Here is an 18,982-nt window from a genome sequence, read left to right as displayed (position 1 = left end):
TTTGAAAGTTACGGCTGCCATGTTTTGATCAAAACCAAAACAACAACGGCTTGGACTTCTCACCGATGGCAAAGAGACAAATACCATCGGTTCACCAATATAAATAAAACCAAACAACATCGGTTTACTATTCCTTCATAATCCTTCCGATAGCAAAAGTCAAACACCAACGGTTTGACTCAAACCGATGGGAAAGGCCAAAAGGCCGCGGCTTTATTTGTCTTTAATCTAAACAAATTATTATTATTGTTGTCACAGATGGTGCTAAGTTACTCTATAATTTAAAAATTTTAGTTATGTATATTAAAATTTAATTCTATTTTTTATATAGTCTAATTTCTCTAATAAAATATTACATGTTTACTTGTACTTTAGTGGTTAGAACTTATTTTATGATTGTAGAGAGCTTGAATTCAATTCTCACTGACAACATATTGTTCATTTTTATAATTTTTGAAAATTTTTTACTATTTTTTAAGATGGGTATAAAATCACTGTTTCAAAAACAGTGATTTTGTATTTATCTTAAAAATTAGTAAAAAAATTCCAAAATATATATAAAATTTCATGTCGATATATATTTTAGTATAAATATTATGTTGAACGGTTCGGATTGACAATTTAGACTTTGAAAACGAAAATATAAAACATGAGGTATGATGACGTATGAAAAAATGAGGCATTGGAATTCTCATTAAAAAATAACTGAGTCATTCCTAGCAAGAAGCAACTTTATATAACAAAACTCAAATTCGAATTGATTCTGTTATGGAATTTAACGCTGTCCATGAGAAAAAAAAATTGAGCATAATAATTACATAGAAAATTCGAATCACGTGGGCAATGTGTAACAAACTAACAATCGTTTACATTACAGAGTCAAATTCCAGCTAGAGAAGGAAAATGCAGCAAACTTGGACTATAAAAAGGTATTTGTAAGTGAGAAGGACTAAGATAAAGAAGTAAAGAGATACACTGATAAAAAACTTGAATGGTGAAAATCCCAGATTTCCTGATGAGCTAGAGAAGGAAAATCCCAGATCTCCTGCACCGCCGCAGTTGGTCAAAATCCCAGATTTCCTGATGAGTTATTAGCAACAGCTTTGTGGCGGGTTATTTGACCCATAGATCATACGAAATCAGTATGCCAGTAACTTGCCACATTATGTAAAGTATTTTATCCGCCACAGGGATTGAAGAAAAGGTATTCTAGCGTATCTAATTTGAGAGATGCCGTTGTTTGACTGGCTGCCAATTAAGGAATATGATACACCATTCTTCTCTCTCACCTCCAATTTAAAAACCTCTTATGTCTTTATCCATTTGAATTGGAGATATCAACTTCTCTTTCTCGTGAGCCCTTTAATGTTTTCTTTTTAGTGAGAACATGCTTTTTTTATTATGTAAATGTATACGGTAAAAAAATAGAAAAAAAATAAACCAGTAAATGTATTTTTGTGCTGAAATACTATGTAATGTAAAATGTTCTAATAATTAACTTTTTTTAGGGTGTGTACGCGAACGTGGCGGAATTTTAAATTTATGAAATTCGGTGGTATTTATTTAATTCCGATTTATTTGGGTGGTACTAAAAAAAACAAGAAGGTAGAGGAGGGGAGGGAGAGGAGTGAAAGGAAGAAGTGATCAGACTTAATCAGACTATATTTACTTAACATTAAATTTTGAGATAAAGATATAAGATAAAGAATCAGTCTTTGATCTAGTATCAAAAGTAATATTCTGTGTAGAAAGTCGCATGTTCGGATTTAAGAAGTAATTATTTATAAATATTAAATAATTGAGCGGCTTGATCTCCAACCTTTATTAAAAAAAATCTAGATAAAAAATGAAATTAATAAAACTCCTCATCCTTAAATATTCACATTGAATTTTTAATTAATCTGCATTTCAAACTTACGATATTCTAAGATATTGTATTGAAGCAAAATTAACTTTACAATGCAACAGTAACTTTGCATGTATAAGCTGGAGCTTCAAATGGGAAATGTTGGAATAAAAAATTAGAAATTCGGATAGCTTTAAAATTAATTAAAATTAATTATGTTGAAAAATTATTATTCATATCGTGTACGAAACACTGTCTTTAAGTGTATTTCGTTTTTATCGTGTAAAATTTGAAACCGCAACCAAGACATTTTTTTGAGGGTAAGGTGGCAAGAAGCCATCTTACGATTTTTCATTGATAAAAACATATTTACAAGGCCCGTTGGGCCGTATTTAATCCCAGAATATTAAAAGATAATAATAAGAAATAGAAAAGAGAAAGCAAAGAAGAAAAGTATGTACAACTCAATTATTTCTCAGTAATTGACTTTGTGGTCTATGTTAACCATTGCAATGTGTACACCATTGCAAGTATGTACAACACGCAATGTGAAACCGTAACCAAGATAACTGGAGATTGTTACTTCTTATACACAGTCATAAAAACGATTGATGATAACTTCATAATATCTAGTAGTAAATCAGAGTTAATTAAGATAAACGGCAAAAAAAATTAAATGGGAGTACAAAGGAAATCTTATTTTCTCGCTTCTCCGATTCAAAACAGAGAGAGAAACAAAGATATAGATTGATCACATACTAAGTTTGAGGGGAACAAACCGAGTCAGTAAAATGATAAGAGAGGAGAGAGGAGAGAGGAGAGAGGATTATAACTAATCAATTGTATCGGTTATGATATTTAGAAACAAATTAATTAATAGGAAGAGAGAAAATAATGGTAATTCAAAACCAAATCAGAAAAGCATATTTCCTTTACTATCTTAAATGGGCTATAGATTTCATTTTATTTAATTTTAAAGAGAGATTATTAAAGAATAAATGATAGAAATTAGTAAAATCATTCATAATTAAAGAATTATAATTTTCAGTTTAGTCCTCAAATTTCCAAATATTACAAATGGAGATTTTAAGCAAATATATTCAATTAAAAAAAATTGAATTTTCAAATTAGAGTTTCAACAGAGATCCTTGTCATACATTGACAATTTAAAATTTTATAATAGGACATTGAGAAATCGCTATCCACGTGGTGAAATCTGACAGCTCCAACTGAGGAGAAATTTCCACACCCCTACCATTTATAAAGAGAAGGAGAGGTTCACCTGTGTAGAATCTTGCTTACACTGCACACCTCAATAATTATCCTACACAACTTAAACAACTAGAACTGCGTTTAGTTTTCTTTCTTCCATTGCTGTAAGAATACTTACAACCTCGAAAAGATGGCGGGAGGATTCTCGGTGGCGGCTCCAGCCGGTGTGCAGTTTGAGGCCAAGATAACACCATTAGTTATAATATCATGCATCATGGCTGCCACCGGCGGGTTGATGTTCGGCTATGATGTTGGCATTTCAGGTCAGAAAATACACACACACTTAATCTCAATTTTCCTTTGATTTTCTCATGAAGTGCATGATATACATGTACTTTGTTCATAGATTTTTCTTATTTGGGAAAATAGCGTGCATGGTAGTTTTTTTAAAATTAAAATCCTCTGAAAAGCAAGCTCGATCTCTGCTGTGTTAATGCGCGCATAAGCTTTCAATACAATATCACACAAGTAAAAGCTTAGGTAGCTAGGTTTTGAAATTATTGAAGATATTATAGAGGTCTTTTCATTCTTACGTGAATTTTTGTCAATATATGATATAAATGTGGTTTCTTTTTCGTAATAAATCGGGCCGATTTAGTCATAAGTCTTTGGTCAACGCTGTACATTAGCATAGGATCCGTTGTGTGATGTGATAGAATTTTGAAAATAAGGTCAGAAAGATATTGTTAAGCTATATATCTTACGTAAGTAGTGTTGAAAATTAGTCTTCGCTTCTTTTATTTTTCTTTCTTTTTTTCTGGGCTAGCGTACGTCATGGAGCAAATTATAATCTACAACCATTTCAAAAATTGAACATGTTTTAATTATCTATATCTCAGAAAAAGCACAGGTGGTGGTTTATAAAGTTCTAAATTAAATTTGTCTGGTATCTTTACAAAACTTCTTTGTTATAAACTCACGGAGCTGATTGAGATGCGGATTTTTGTGGACAACATCCTTTTTTGTTAATTTTTGGTTCACAAAAGCATTGGCCTTGAATCGAACACGAGATATACTATAGAAATCTGAATAGGACATTCTTTAGGCACTTGTACTGAGCTCCAACTTTTACCCCCACAAATTAAATCCGGTGTAATTGGTTCATATAATAAAAATCCAGGCACATATTTTTTGTTCAACTTGTACTGAGCTCCACTTCTAAGCATTTTTTTTTAATCAAAATCCAGTGTGTGTTCATATAATAAAACTATTTTTTATCAAAATCCAGTATGTGTTCATATAATAAAACTATTTTTTATCAAAATCCAGTGTGTGTTCATATAATAAAATTTTATACACATCCATATGATATCTTTGTTATTGCCTTAAATTTTACATTTTTTTCACTTTTACTAGAATAACACACTTATTTTCTTTACCTCATTAATTTGTTGTAGTATTTATTTTTACTAGGAAGTTTGGATGTTAACATTAATTAATTGCCAAAATATTTCTGCTTAATATACTACTATTTCTTAAGATAATATAAGCATAATTATGTGCCAATAATACCATGCACATTAACTTGAACCAACTATAAATATCCTTGAAATAGAAGACGTGTGAACCAAATATTATCATATTTTTTTGCAGATATTTGCTACTTTATTGAAGTAAAGTTAATACGAAGTCGTCTGTATGAAATTTTTAATATTTATTGGACAACAGATATAGTGCATCCCTGGCTGACTATAGTATAATTATATATGGGTTAGATGACACCTGTAGTATCATCTATCGGAAATATCAGCCTAGAAAATAAAATAAGAGATTCCTCAATCAGAGGCTGCTGCATGTGTGATGATTATTATAATATTTTTTTAAACTAATTCAGATGGACAGCTTGTTAGCTTAGGTAGTATAGGGTTTTGTCTTCTAATTAGTGGATTTATTATTATAAGAGCTCACTAATTGCCAAGAAAGAATCCCCATCAAATTAAGCAGGTCAAATTTAGCTGGTAGCTAGGTTGTAAAATATATAAATATCAAGACTTGTATTTTTTTTTAATAAAAGGTATGAAAATTTTCTTCACTAAAAGCCCATGTTCCAAGTTCAACATCATATTAAATTCTAAAGTGGGTGAATACAACAACCACACATTTATGAAATAAAACAAAATCATATATTATTACAATTTGGACGCAAATACTATTAATTTCCGACCAATGAAAAATGGGAACAAATGTGCCCTTCTTGCCTTGGTATAGTGCGTCATTTGTGTGAGTATATACCTTGTACAATGACATGTTATCTCATATATATTTGGTCCCATGGCAAGAAGAGATCTGTATATCTAACGGTCGGCCATATGATTTTGAAGACTTGGACTAGCATTATTTGATCATGTAATTAAAGGCTATAATTTTTTTTATTTTTGATAGTTTGGTTCAGATTCTGTTAATGCCATCTTGGGTTGTCCATGAAATGGGATTGTTTGATTAAATTTCATCTACTGCTTTAATTATATATATCATGAGCAAAAGGTGTTCTTCTTAAGAAGACTGGAGACTTTGAGATCCGGAGCCCAAGTATATTATAATTTATAATAGATGTATTGTATACTAAAATGTAAATCAGATTAAACTGTGAGCTTGATATAGTGGCACGAGTTTTCGTTCTCTTTCAAGAGAGTGCTGGTGATCAATTCTCGAAAATAGCATATAAAAAATATTAGAGTGTACCGGACAGATTAAAGAAGAAATAAAAAATGTAAATCAGATTATTCAAATAATCTCAAGGACTATATATATATCCTTATAAGTGGAGGTTATATCTCAAGGTTTGTCTCGGAATGTGCAAGCAATTAATTAACTTATCCTCTCGTCTGGGAATACTAAGAAGTTGCTTTGCAGGACAGAAAAATCAATCAATATGCATGAATGGATTAATAAAATCACAATTTAATATTTTTTTCACCAAAATTAAAATTAATTTTGGATTGTCAAAAACTGATATCGAGCAATATATATATATATATAGAGAGAGAGAGAGAGAGAGAGATGGGCTATGGTGCATTGCAATGCATGGAGGGGTTTGTGCATTGGACCATAAATTTAAAATTCAAAATCCAAATGACCGATCCAAACCGTTCATCTTGTTCTCCATATTAATATGTACTTGGAGACCAAATTTTACATTTTTCTGAATTTTTTTACTATTTATTAAGTATTTTACAAAATTGTTGATCCAATGGTGGCTTAACAAAACAGTAAAATCAGCAGCCACCGTTGGATCAACAATTTTGTAAAATACTTAATAAATAGTAAAAAAATTCAGAAAAATGTAAAATTTGGTCTCCAAGCACATATTAATATGGAGAACAAGATGAACGGTTTGGATCGGCCATTTGGATTTTGAATTTTAGATTTATGGTCCAATGCACAAACCCCTCCATGCATTGCAATGCACCATAGCCCATCTCTCTCTCTCTCTCTCTCTCTCTCTCTATATATATATATATATATATATATATATATATATATATTTTAAGATTACTATTTCATCTGATTAACGTACTAAAAAACAACTATATATGTTTGTTCATGAAGGTGGTGTGACGTCAATGGACGATTTTCTCATAAAATTCTTCCCGGCGGTGTATCGTAAGAAGCACGCGGATAAGGAGAGCAACTATTGCAAGTATGACAACCAGGGACTGCAGCTGTTCACGTCCTCACTGTACCTTGCGGGGCTTACAGCAACCTTCTTCGCCTCCTATACCACCCGCAATCTCGGTCGACGGCTCACCATGCTCATTGCCGGCGTCTTTTTCATCGTCGGTGTCATCTTCAATGGAGCTGCGCAAAATCTCGCAATGCTTATCGTCGGAAGGATTCTTCTTGGCTGCGGTGTCGGTTTCGCCAATCAAGTAAGATATGTTTGAAACAAGTTATTATTTATGAGCTCAGAATCAATTACTCATTATTTATTTTTTTGTGCAGTACATAATATAATTGCTCATTAGATAAATTTTAATTTTTCAAAATGAGGAAAATAATACTGGCTCGATTATTTTTTTTGGAAAATTTCCATCTATGGCTCTAGCTATAATTAATATGTTAAAATATCAGTAGCATTTGGACTAAGCTAAAACATCTTGCATAATAACCCTATCAATGTGGAATTAAAATATTTGTTGTACCTTTTTTTTACAATTTTCAAAGCAAAGTGAACAAACTAAGAGAAAAGCAGCAGATGTGGATCCCTCGCTTAACAACAAACATGTATTTGTCAAGGAAAAAAAAATAGAGATACAAAAATATGTATGTTTAAAAAAAAAAAAAAAAACCTTCATGATCACTATTATTCGGGTCACTCGTATTTGAAATTGACGAACTGTATGAGGACACACTACGTAGGGACGGATCTAAAGCCAATCAAAAGGTGGTTAAGCCACCGCTATGATTTTAAAATTTTAGTTATATATATATACTAAGATTTAATTAAATTTTATTTTTTAAAATATTTTATACAGTCTAGCCCTCTCATAAATTATCACATGTTCACTTATAGTCTAGTGGTAATCATTTATGTTGTATTGGAAAGAGCTCGGGTTCAATTCTCACTAGTCACAATTCGTATATTTTAATTTTTAGCTTCCCATATCAAGATTTTCTAGTTCCGCCCCTGACACTACGTGCATTTTTTGAGGCTATATATGCATAATAATCCTGACATTTTACGAGTAAATAATTTTTATATTTTGTATGGATAAAAAGGGAATCGCCTGAATTATTGACTGATCACCAGTCAAGCAGGTCGTCGACTTGACAAGTCTTAAACAAGTGTTTGCCTTTTCTTTTTCTTTTTTCTTGCATTGCGTCTCCGTGAGAGAAACCACCAACCATTCCGCACGAGAGAGATAAAACGAAGTGTTATATGAGGTCCACCTCTATAATGTTGGGCTGGGCTGAGGCTTAGTTATGCAACTGTATTAATTCATACTCTCTCTTTTTTCGAGAAATTATAAGGATCTTTTTTTAGTGAGACTTATGTAGTCTAAGCAGAAATAACAAGTCGGAAAAATAAGAAGTGCCTCAAATTAATACCCCAACATGTTCCAACAGATACTTGCCTCTAACTTTTGTCTGACTATAAAATATGTTGGAAAAATATGAAGTGCCTCAAATTAATACCCCAACATGTTCCAACAGTGTGCAGGAACAGTGGATGAAATAAAAAGGCATAACTGGCCTCTAATTTTTATCTGACTATATAGCAAATTTTATTTCAACTTGCAATGTTTGCCAATGAGGTTGAGAGAAAAGTTCCATGCTGACCTCTAATTAATATCGAAGTTTTGTTAATAATAATTATGAAGTATTTGCATTTACAAAGAACTTGGAATGAAGTGCTGACAAGGTAGATATATACAATCTTGACAGGCAGTTCCACTATTTCTCTCTGAAATAGCACCGACAAGAATCCGAGGAGGCCTCAACATCTTGTTCCAGCTCAATATCACCATCGGCATTCTCTTTGCAAACCTCATCAATTACGGCGCTGCCAAGTAAATCTTCTCTTTCCCTTACCTACATAATAAGTACCAGAATAAAAAAAAAGGTTGATTTACCAGTTCCATGTAATCAATCCATTGTTGGTCCAGCTGGTACAGTGCCTGAGCATAACAAGTTTCATTGGGTCTAGGCAATGGGGTAGTGGTTATTTTGGTAAATTGGTAAATTGGTAAAATGCATGAAGATGTATAAGTATGGATAGAACCATTATTGCAGTAAATTAGGAATGTGTATTAATTAATGTGCCAAATAAACAGGATTCATCCATGGGGATGGAGGCTATCACTTTCTCTAGCTGGAGTACCAGCAGTGCTACTCACACTTGGTGCACTTTTCGTTACTGATACGCCTAACAGTTTAATTGAGCGTGGTCGTCTGGAGGAAGGAAAGACGGTTTTGAGGAAGATCCGTGGAGTTGAAAATGTAGAACCAGAGTTCAATGAAATTGTGGAGGCCAGTCGTATTGCGCATGAGGTTAAGCATCCGTTTCGCAACCTCCTTATGCGCCGCAACCGCCCTCAACTTGTCATTGCTGTCCTTCTCCAGGTACATTAGTAAATGAAACACCTGCTGCTCAACTTTTAAACTCATAATTAATCAAAAGATAAAACTTAAGCATTATGGATATGTTGCAATTGAGCCAAATTAATAAAGGGTTAAAATCACTTGGACAATGTCTGACAATTTTGACAACGAAATCAGGTTATGGTTCATCAATATTCATATATATGATGTGTATAAATTATAGATTACATTTTACTTGCCGGGTGTCAAAATTGTAAGTTATTTGTTACGGTTGTCACAGTTATTAAATTAATCTGTTGTCAATAGATCCCCATTGATAAATACTGTAAAACTTGAATTTCTACCATATATATCAGAGGAACAAAAATAAGGGGAATGGGATAACCATATCTATGCTTCTATTTTAAGATTAAAAAAATAATGGTAAGAATTTTCCTTAGAGAGAAATTTGGGGTGCTATGTTGTATACAACTGAAGTTTGTAACAAAAGCTTATCTTATAGATACGTAGCCAATTATATAGAGCAATAAATTGGACGAATTGCTAAAAAAACCATTTAAACACAGAGTATACATTTTTGTTTCTACAAGCAATCCAACAAGTATTACCACAGGTCCACAGGTCAGTTCCAAATAAGTCTATATCAAAGTTTTAGTAACAGTGTAGCACCAGATCAGACATAAAAATAACAACATTGACAATAACTTTTGTTGTATTTAATCATCATTTTTTTTTAACTATTTTATCTTTTTGTGCCCAGATCTTTCAACAATTCACAGGAATAAACGCAATCATGTTCTATGCTCCAGTTCTCTTCAATACACTTGGTTTCAATAGTGATGCATCACTCTACTCGGCAGTAATCACCGGAGCGGTGAATGTACTCTCAACACTGGTCTCAGTCTACTCAGTTGACAAAGTCGGTCGACGACTGCTCCTCTTGGAGGCCGGTGTGCAGATGTTCCTATCACAAGCTTTAGTTGCCGTATTTTTGGGAATCAAAGTGACCGACAATTCTGACAATTTGAGTAATGGTTGGGCAATCCTCGTGGTTGTCCTGATTTGCACCTTCATCTCATCATTTGCATGGTCATGGGGACCACTTGGCTGGTTGATTCCAAGTGAGACTTTTCCGTTAGAAACACGGTCGGCCGGACAAAGTGTGACAGTATGTGTGAACCTCCTCTTCACATTCGTCATTGCACAGTCATTTCTCTCCATGCTTTGCCACATGAAGTATGGGATATTTGCATTCTTCGCTGGATGGGTTATAATAATGTCGATCTTTGTTCTATTTCTCCTGCCCGAGACTAAAAATGTGCCGATTGAGGAGATGACTGAGAGGGTTTGGAAGCAGCACTGGTATTGGAAGCGATTTATGGATGATGACGAACAGGCATTTAATGGAGACACTGAGAAGAATGGTAGGATTTCGCCTAATGGTAAAAATGGAGTCTAACAGTAGATATCCACAATAGAAAAAGAAAACATTAGTGGCACCTGAGTATAACAACAGGTGCTGAATTTATCAGGAGAGAGTAAAGCTTTGGATCTGGATTGGGTAAGATGTCTCCATAGACTTGTTTATACAGTGTAGGTGTGAAACTTGAGATAATAGCTGGTTTATTTTTATAGATTTCTACATGTTGATGTTGTACTTCTTACAATAACATATAAGCAGGCACCAGTTTCTGCTTTTGGTTTACTAGTTCAATTTATGTTTTACTTTTACCATGTGTTTTGGCCCAGTATACGATCTGAAACTAATGATGTGCTTTCTGATGACAATGGTGCTGGTGGTCTGGTGTTAGTTCCTGCAATGAAATTCTCACTGGAGCATTTCGTCGAACACCCTCCGTGCACTATCATAACACTAAATAGAGTTGGGCAGTTAACTATCGAGGAAATGAAATAACACCTGGTGTTTAAACAGGAACCCCAATCCTTGTATATGTGTTCATCAAAACATCTGAAACTACAACATTTATCCGTCCATCTGTTCATACGGATTGAGAGAATCCTATTTATTTTCCGATGTTGTTTATTGGGCTTGTTATGGGTTTTTTTTACACAGCCTGTTAATGTTACTCTCATGCGCTTTGTATTTCCAGCCTAGTACATGGACGGTAGAAATATACAGTTGTACCGCGTATAGTTCGGCAGTAAAATAAAGTATTATTTCTTATTTCTGGGATGAAATCTCATGGCCCCAGATTTGCCATCTGTAGACATTCAAACTCACAATAATCTAGAAAATAAACGAAAAGAAGTGTTCAGATGGAACTATAAAAGAAACTGCTATTTTTTATTTTCTCAAGTCTTTTTATATTGACAAATACCAAATTTTAATTGAAGCTATACATACTATTACAACATTTAACTTGACATAATAAAACATATTTTCCAATAAAGTAAAATTCAATTTATACAGATAAAATTTAAAAAAATAGAATACATAAAATCAACGAAATTACTATTATGACCTTTCATAAAAATGCACGAAAATACAAGTTATTTTTAGAAAATGATAAATATATAATAAAGTTTACTAAAAAAATTAAATAACATCACACAAAAAATGCCCAAACCCTCGCGTCACATCGTGTCTGAACCATACTCGCATATAAATAATAATAACTTTATTGAATAATAGAAGATTAAAGAATAATATAATGTCCATAATCATTGATGCATAAAAATGTAAACTGTTAGATAAAGAGTAATCTAATGTCCATAATCATTACTACACTGAGAAGAACAACATCAACTTTTTTATTCGCACTTAAATTAACAAATGTTAACTGTTACATAAAAAAAATTATGAGATTTTGCCTTCACTTTGAAAAGCCATCAGAAGAGAGACTAAATCACCAAATTTTGATCCGCTAATTTTGCTAGCTTTTGATACATATATAATTAAAATGATGCAATTTTTTTTTAATATTCAAGCTAATATAATTTTCTTAATTAAATTGAGTTCAAAAACTAACATCATGGTAACATTGTGCGGTCTTGTACATTTCCCTGCTATGTGTAATCGTGACATCGATGCAAGTAGAGATATATTAAGCAGAGAAGGCTCAAGATGCATTTTTACAAAGTTGGGAACCTGGAAGGATGATTAAGAAAGGGGAAGCTGGACTTACAATACAGTATCTATCTAAATTTACACTTTGCTGTGTCCATTTTCAACATAAGATCTCTTATCTCATTCTCCATTCTAACTTTCATACTGAAGAACTGTTTGTAGGTTCTCTCTAGTGATTGCAACTCCTCTTGCTTCCTCTTTTGCTTCTGTTCTAACTCGTGTAATTTGAGATTCACTACCCGATTGGAATACTCTTCGTCAATTCTTGTGCTTTTGGCATGGATGATTTGTTTAAGACCCTCGGCCTCTTTCCGTGCATCGTCGGAGCGTTCCTGGTACATCTTTGATTCAGCGTGTTTGAGCTTGACTAGGCGATCAAGTTCATCTGTTGCCGGCTTTTTCTCGAGATTTGTTTGTGGAAGCCACGGTATTTCTTTGGTAAGAATTCTTGATGGTTCCTTCTGAGGCACAATAGTTGAACAAGACTTGGTGGCATTTGATTCAGCATCTGAAATTTCCAGGATTGTAATGTAAATACATATGGCATTTAATTGAACTATAAAAAATCGTCTTGCTGATTGCAAAAAAGATAGAAAAAGCTCTCCTTATAATTTATTTTATTGTACTTCTAATTTTCAATTGCTCTCATATCAAACAAGAGAGCATGGCGCAAATAGTGCTGATTATCAACACATCAGTTAATTTAATTGTAATTTCAACCTCCCCCTCAGTCCCTGCCAGATTTGAACTCATCTTACCAACAACTACATGGAATTCAACAAGAAAATATTTCAAAGATAGAAAGAATATAGCTAGCTTACCAGAAAAGAAGCCCAAGAGAAATCTCACAACCTCACCACGATCAGCACCACCTTCAAGCCTCGACAGCATCTGTCCGACCAAATCCCTCAACCTTCTACCCCTCAAATCCTCGCTCGAACCAAAAATCTTCCTCACAAAACGAAGCTCCCTTGCCAGAACCTCCACCTTCCACTCCTTGGCACACGTCTTAAAAACCTCCTTGACAAACCCAAACATCTCTGACGGGTGCCCGCATGCTGGGCAGTGAAACTGCGTCTGATTCTCACTTCCTCCTGGCCTGATCAGCAAGTTGCGCAAGCCGCATTCTGTGTGGCACCAATGGAGGCACACATCACACCCAACCCAGCTGCACGTGTTCGATGCCAGGTCAAAGTTGGCACACAACATGCACATGCACAAACTACAAAAACCGTTCCTATTTTTGCAGACCTTGCATTCGCAGTCATCTACTGGCACTGCACTTCGGCAATCAAGGTTGCGACACTTGTTGTTTAGGAATATCTCCACCAGATCAGATGTGGAGACGGCACTGCTCCTTTTGATGAAGTCTGGAAGACCGGTTTTAAGAACCAATAGTATTTCTAGAAGTACACGGGGGCATTTTGGTAAGGTGTCAATTGTTAGGTCAGACCTCCTAAGAAGTGCCTCTTGTAATGCAGTTACATGTGATCTTTTATCCGCAGTTGTCACTATTTCACAGATCGCATGCTTTAGATATGAGACTGAATTTTCCTTCATTTCTTGAAGCATTCTTCCGGTTAGATGCAGAGGCTCATACACTATTTTTGATATCACTTTTTCAATGACACCTGCACGGTTATTAAATGACTGGCTCTCACTCTTTAAAAGTTGTCGTCTATCTCTACTGTGATCATCAGAAGATAACCGGCTAGAGAAACTCGAATTTCGCGCAAGGGTAGCAACCTTGTTAAGTGATGAGTTGTTTCGTTGAAGTACTGGTGCTTTTGCAACATGTACAGTCTCATGCTTGACCTCATCTGTGATTCTAGGTTGCCAAATAGTGGTAGGAACTCCATTTATAATCTGTTCAACTGGCTGGAACAGAGGCCGACTCTTAACCGACTGCTCCAAGTTCTCCAATGAGTTCTGGTTCATGGAGCAACTAGGATTATGAACAAATTGTGAGCCCGAGAAAGATACAGAAGCTGTAAATGATGTGGTGGGTAATGACTGGACGCTTTTCATATGGGTTGGTGGGGGTGAGTCGGGTCTAATTTTGGAATTTTGGCAATCAAGAGAGATACCAGGCAGTCCAAGAGAAAGATCAAGCTTATCCATTTTCATCTTATCATCGTCGATTTTCGAATCATCCCCACCATTTCGTCTAGGTTCCGGACGAAACATCAAGTCAAAACCCCTACATCTGGACCCCTCCATATCAGTGTCCAAATCCACAGCCAGGCCCTTACCTTTTTGCTGGTAACTTGGCTTATTGGCTAGTAGATTTAGTGTGTTATCCTCACAGTTATTCTCACCTACAACCTCTTCTGTATGGCACAGCAAATTAGCGGCATATTTCTCCGGCGAATTCGCACCATCTTGCATCTGTACATCTTTATGCCTATCATTATCAACCAACACAGCCGCATATTTTCCTTCTCTTTCCCTCTCTCTCTTCCCATCCTCATACATGGGTTCTTTATCAGATATGTGCTGTTTATCTTCCTTCTGTGATAACTCAGGCTCCACCTTGCTCTCTCCCTCTCCTTCTCTGGTTAATTCCTCACTAGATACTTTATCGGGCTCAGTTTCCTCACTAGTTACTCTCTCAGGCTCAGTTTCCTCACTGGATACTCCCTCAGGCTCAGTCTCCTCACCGGATATTTTCTCATGCTCAACCTGAGAAGTATCTTTTGCTAAATCATCCAAATTATCACCTGGAAAGTGACCTTTCTTCTCGGAAATTGCTTCTGTTTGGTCATCCATTGAACCAACTTCCCTGTCCTCTTTTGCATCCCCCTCTATAGCACTCTTCTTCACCTCAGCTACAGATTCTTGCATCAGCTCAGGCTTGAGCTCTCCTTCTTCCATTTCACTGCCATTAGAGCTCGCTTTTCTTGCTTCTTCCTTCATCTCCTCCAATTTACTACTCCTCTCACCACTAGAACAATTCTCCCTTGATCTAACGTTCCCTCTAAGCTCTTTGCTATGGATTTTACTAGCTCTACTCGGCGACTCCAATTCTTCATCACCAGCACCTCCAAATCGACGCCATGAAGATGATGAGCCGCCGCCATCTCGTCTATGGCGGTCCCCTCTCTCGGACCGAAACCCCTTGGGATAGAAATCCCTTTTTAAGCCAGAGCTAAAAGAAGAACCTCTATATTTGTCTAATCCGCCCCTCCTCCTGTCATACGGCATACCCACCCCCGAGCTAGAACCGGAACCTGAACCCGTCCCCGAGCCAGAACCATCTCCTTCAGGCTCGACGCGCCGTCTACGTTCATCAAGCTTCAAGTAGAATCTTCGGCGAGACCTCTCGCCGCTGCCGCTGCCGCCGCCGTCTCTGTCCAGATCGTCGTCGTACGACCATGGTCGTTTCATAATCAGGCGTGAGGAAGAAAAATTGAACTAACTTCTGGGTAGGTGAAATGGAGAAATGGGTGAGGTGTGAGTGGTTGAGAGAAATAGAAAGGAGAGAGAGATTAGCGTGCAAGAAGAAAGGCGTGCGAAGCGGGGTTTGCAAATGGTCGCTTCGCTACCTTCTCCTAATCGTTTCAGTCAACGCCTATCAAATGCTGGTCGAGGAAGGTACTTGTGCGTATTTGATTGGGCCTCGTACTATCCGGCCCAAGGAATTATCCTCCGTCAGATCGAGATCGTGCGGTCAATTTCTATTTTGGGTTCGCTAGGTTGCTCCCTAGTCCCTTGCAACCATGTGCAGGGGCGGTGGCGCGCGTCAGTGCGCACTGACGCTTTCGTCGCTGAGTACGCCAATCCTAACACAGAACAGCAAACTGATCATCATATTTCAGACACATAAGCAAAGATATTTTGAAACTGAAACAAGGTGAGGACTGAGCGTAGGAAAGAGCTTTCCGCTGTTTGGAGTTGTGTACTGAGATGAGGTTTCGGTAGATGAGAAGTTCTTTTTGACTGGGATGCCAGACGGGATTGACGCATTGGGAGTATCGAATTTTGACTTTTTTGACCTGGCAATCTGGCATGCGCTCCACACGATTCTTTGGGTCGTCCTTTGTATTCTTTGAAGTAAAATTTTGCGGACTAATGTCGTCATGCCTTCTACTAAATCCGATTTTTTTAGAATTTTAGTCCATCATGAAGGTTATATCGCTATCGCTAACCGCATTAAATATTAAAGAAAGATTAAATGAGGGGCCAGGTGAGGTGAGGACCGGTGTAGACCCGTGTTCCCCGGCAATTGTTCTCTCGTCAATACCTTCCATTAAGGAGTAGATGATTTGATATCAATACAGTCTATAATAGAAATAAAATATCACCAACAAAAATTCAAATTATAAAATATATATTTTTCATCGTCTAAATAAACTATATATTAATTTATTGGAGCCTGATAATTGTACTCCAAACAAAATCTCCGAGCGTGTTCCTCAAGTAGTTTAACATGAAAAAACTTCCAATGTTATCTGATTTTCATTTTCAGCGCTAATATCCAAACATTTAAAACTCGGTTTATAACATTTTACAATGCTACTCGCAAGTATTTAAATCTTTGTCTGCAATCATTAAAATTCTAAATCTGTATAGTTTTAACTCCTAACTACTTTTGTTTTCAAGTCAAAAATGGAAATATTTCTTTCACTCACTTTTTTTTTATTTTTTCTCTGATCATTCTCATCCATTTTTTCGATGATCCATGATGAATTTTGCGAATCTAAAAATATGAACATTTTTTATCCGATTTTCTCTTTCAGATGAGATCCAGGAAGAATAACTTTCGAGTTATATTTGTGTCGTAATTTTTTTTACCACTTTAAATCTTTGTGACTTTCATTTTTTTTAAATTTGTTTCAAAATAATTTAAACCTCTGTTTACAAGCATATAAACCTCATTAATAACACTACACTTTAAATCTCTAGAATAAAACATATAAACCTCATGTACAAAGAATTAAAACCTCAATAATAATATTTCAAAGCATATAAACCTCAACAATAATACTGCATTTATAAAGCTCATTTGCAAAGCATATAAATCTCATGTACAAAGAATTAAAACCTCAACAATTAATAACATTTCAAAGCATATAAACATCAACAATAACACTGCATTTACAAAATTCATTTACAAAGCATATAAACCTCATGTACAAAGCCTTCAAAATTTTAATGGTTGCAGACTGAGATTTAAAAACTTGAAAACTTGAAAATTTAAAGTGCTCTTGAGTTTTACTTTAAAAAAACAAATGACTTTAAAATTATTCAAAAGTATTTCTTCATGGATCTTATTTGAAATATAAAATCGAATAGAAAACGTTCGTAAAATTCATCACGGATCATCGGAAAAATAAATTATAATGATCAGAGAAAAAATAAAAAAGAGTGGGTGAAAGAAATCTTTCCGTTTTTGGCTTGAAGACAAATAATTAGGAGTTAAAACTATGCAAATTTAGAACTTTAATACTTTCATACAGAGGTTTACATACTTGCGAGTAGCATTGTAAAATATTATAAACATAGCTTTAAATGTTTTGATATTAAAACTGGAAATGAAAGTTAAACAACATTAAAAGTTTTTTCTGTTAAACTACTTGGAGATGCACTCGAGTATGATGGCTCGGGGTACCAGAACATTTCTCTAATTTATTACTATTTGATCACGGATTGAGACAATTTCTTTGTAAGCTAGATATCCCATGTTATTCTATCTGCGAATTATAAGAATTATAAATTTTAAAAAGTCAAAAGGAAATATTTTATCTATGTTTTCAAAAATATAGATCTACAAATTAATTATCCGAAGTTAAGAACATATTTCTGCAAATCTTTTGATCGAGCACTTTAATCACAAAAAATAACTTCAGTCAACGACATATCAAACGATTAATAGATCTAATATTAACTTTCCATATTTAATATTTTATGAAATGCAAAGAAGAAAAAATTAAATATATCATGAAAAAAATATGATAATGAACCATAAAGAATAATATTTTCAAATCATCATAGAAATCCAATGAAAAAATCTCCAAGATATTAAGGAACCGATTCAAGAGTCGGCTATCATTTGATAAATGTTGGTGTAGTTTGATATGGATGATGTTATGGGTATAGTCTTATAAAACAATAGATGTAATTTTATATTTTAATTAATAAAAATTATATTTAACAACCGATGCTGAGATTTAAAAAAAAAATTGAAAGTGTTGGATTTCTCTAAAACATATATCTTTTTATGAGTGAACATTAGCACAATATATGAAACACATAGTCAATGCAAAAATTTGAGAGGAAAAAAATCATAATTTTATTGATTTATGATGTGATTTCAATCTCTTATACAATGTCTATTTATAGGCTATATAATTTAAAGAATTATTCAAATATTTCCTTATTATAAGATCCACTATATCTGTTAATTAATATCTATTGATAATTTATTAATGTAATTGATCTCTAATTGAATTTTTATATTCAACACTTCTCTTAAGTTGAAATCGTAGAAGAGTATTCAACTTGTATGTATTTTTTTTTGTCCGACTCTTTTCTCATACTCACTAGCGCTGTCTTTGTACTTACTGCTTATGTGGCCATCTTCGACTTTTTCTTTTCAACTAACATGTATCTCTGCATCTTGCTCCTTGGTTGGTTGTTGATCGTTGTAACTATGTTAATGCAATTATATCAATTGATCTCTAATTGATATTCTATTAAGAGTGAGTCTATGGTACTATGCATATTACGATTTG

The 18,982-nt window shown here is 34.5% G+C and overlaps 2 protein-coding genes and 1 long non-coding RNA gene across 3 annotated transcripts; 2 read left to right on the top strand and 1 right to left on the bottom strand.

The window, feature by feature from the left end:
• The first annotated feature begins 3,133 nt into the window (after positions 1 to 3,133).
• On the top strand, positions 3,134 to 10,874 carry LOC144559209 (sugar transport protein MST4). Its single transcript, XM_078308203.1, has 5 exons — positions 3,134 to 3,381; positions 6,668 to 6,987; positions 8,504 to 8,628; positions 8,893 to 9,181; positions 9,921 to 10,874. Exons 1-5 carry the CDS (start codon positions 3,249 to 3,251, stop codon positions 10,617 to 10,619), a joined length of 1,566 nt encoding a protein of 521 aa, XP_078164329.1. The 5' UTR covers positions 3,134 to 3,248; the 3' UTR covers positions 10,620 to 10,874.
• LOC144559211 (uncharacterized) lies at positions 3,388 to 4,703 on the top strand. The gene is made up of 2 exons (XR_013513105.1): positions 3,388 to 4,306; positions 4,388 to 4,703. It is a non-coding gene; the product is annotated as an uncharacterized LOC144559211 (long non-coding RNA).
• A 1,333-nt stretch (positions 10,875 to 12,207) lies between the features above and the next one.
• On the bottom strand, positions 12,208 to 15,822 carry LOC144559208 (protein OBERON 3-like). The gene is made up of 2 exons (XM_078308202.1): positions 13,070 to 15,822; positions 12,208 to 12,756 (listed from the first exon to the last, which is right to left on the bottom strand). Exons 1-2 carry the CDS (start codon positions 15,633 to 15,635, stop codon positions 12,317 to 12,319), a joined length of 3,006 nt encoding a protein of 1,001 aa, XP_078164328.1. The 5' UTR covers positions 15,636 to 15,822; the 3' UTR covers positions 12,208 to 12,316.
• Between the last annotated feature and the right edge of the window lie 3,160 nt (positions 15,823 to 18,982).

Source organism: Carex rostrata, chromosome 9, assembly GCF_964058835.1.
Source record: "Carex rostrata chromosome 9, lpCarRost1.2, whole genome shotgun sequence".
Lineage (NCBI taxonomy): Eukaryota > Viridiplantae > Streptophyta > Magnoliopsida > Poales > Cyperaceae > Carex > Carex rostrata.
This window is presented reverse-complemented; position numbering and strand designations above follow the sequence as displayed.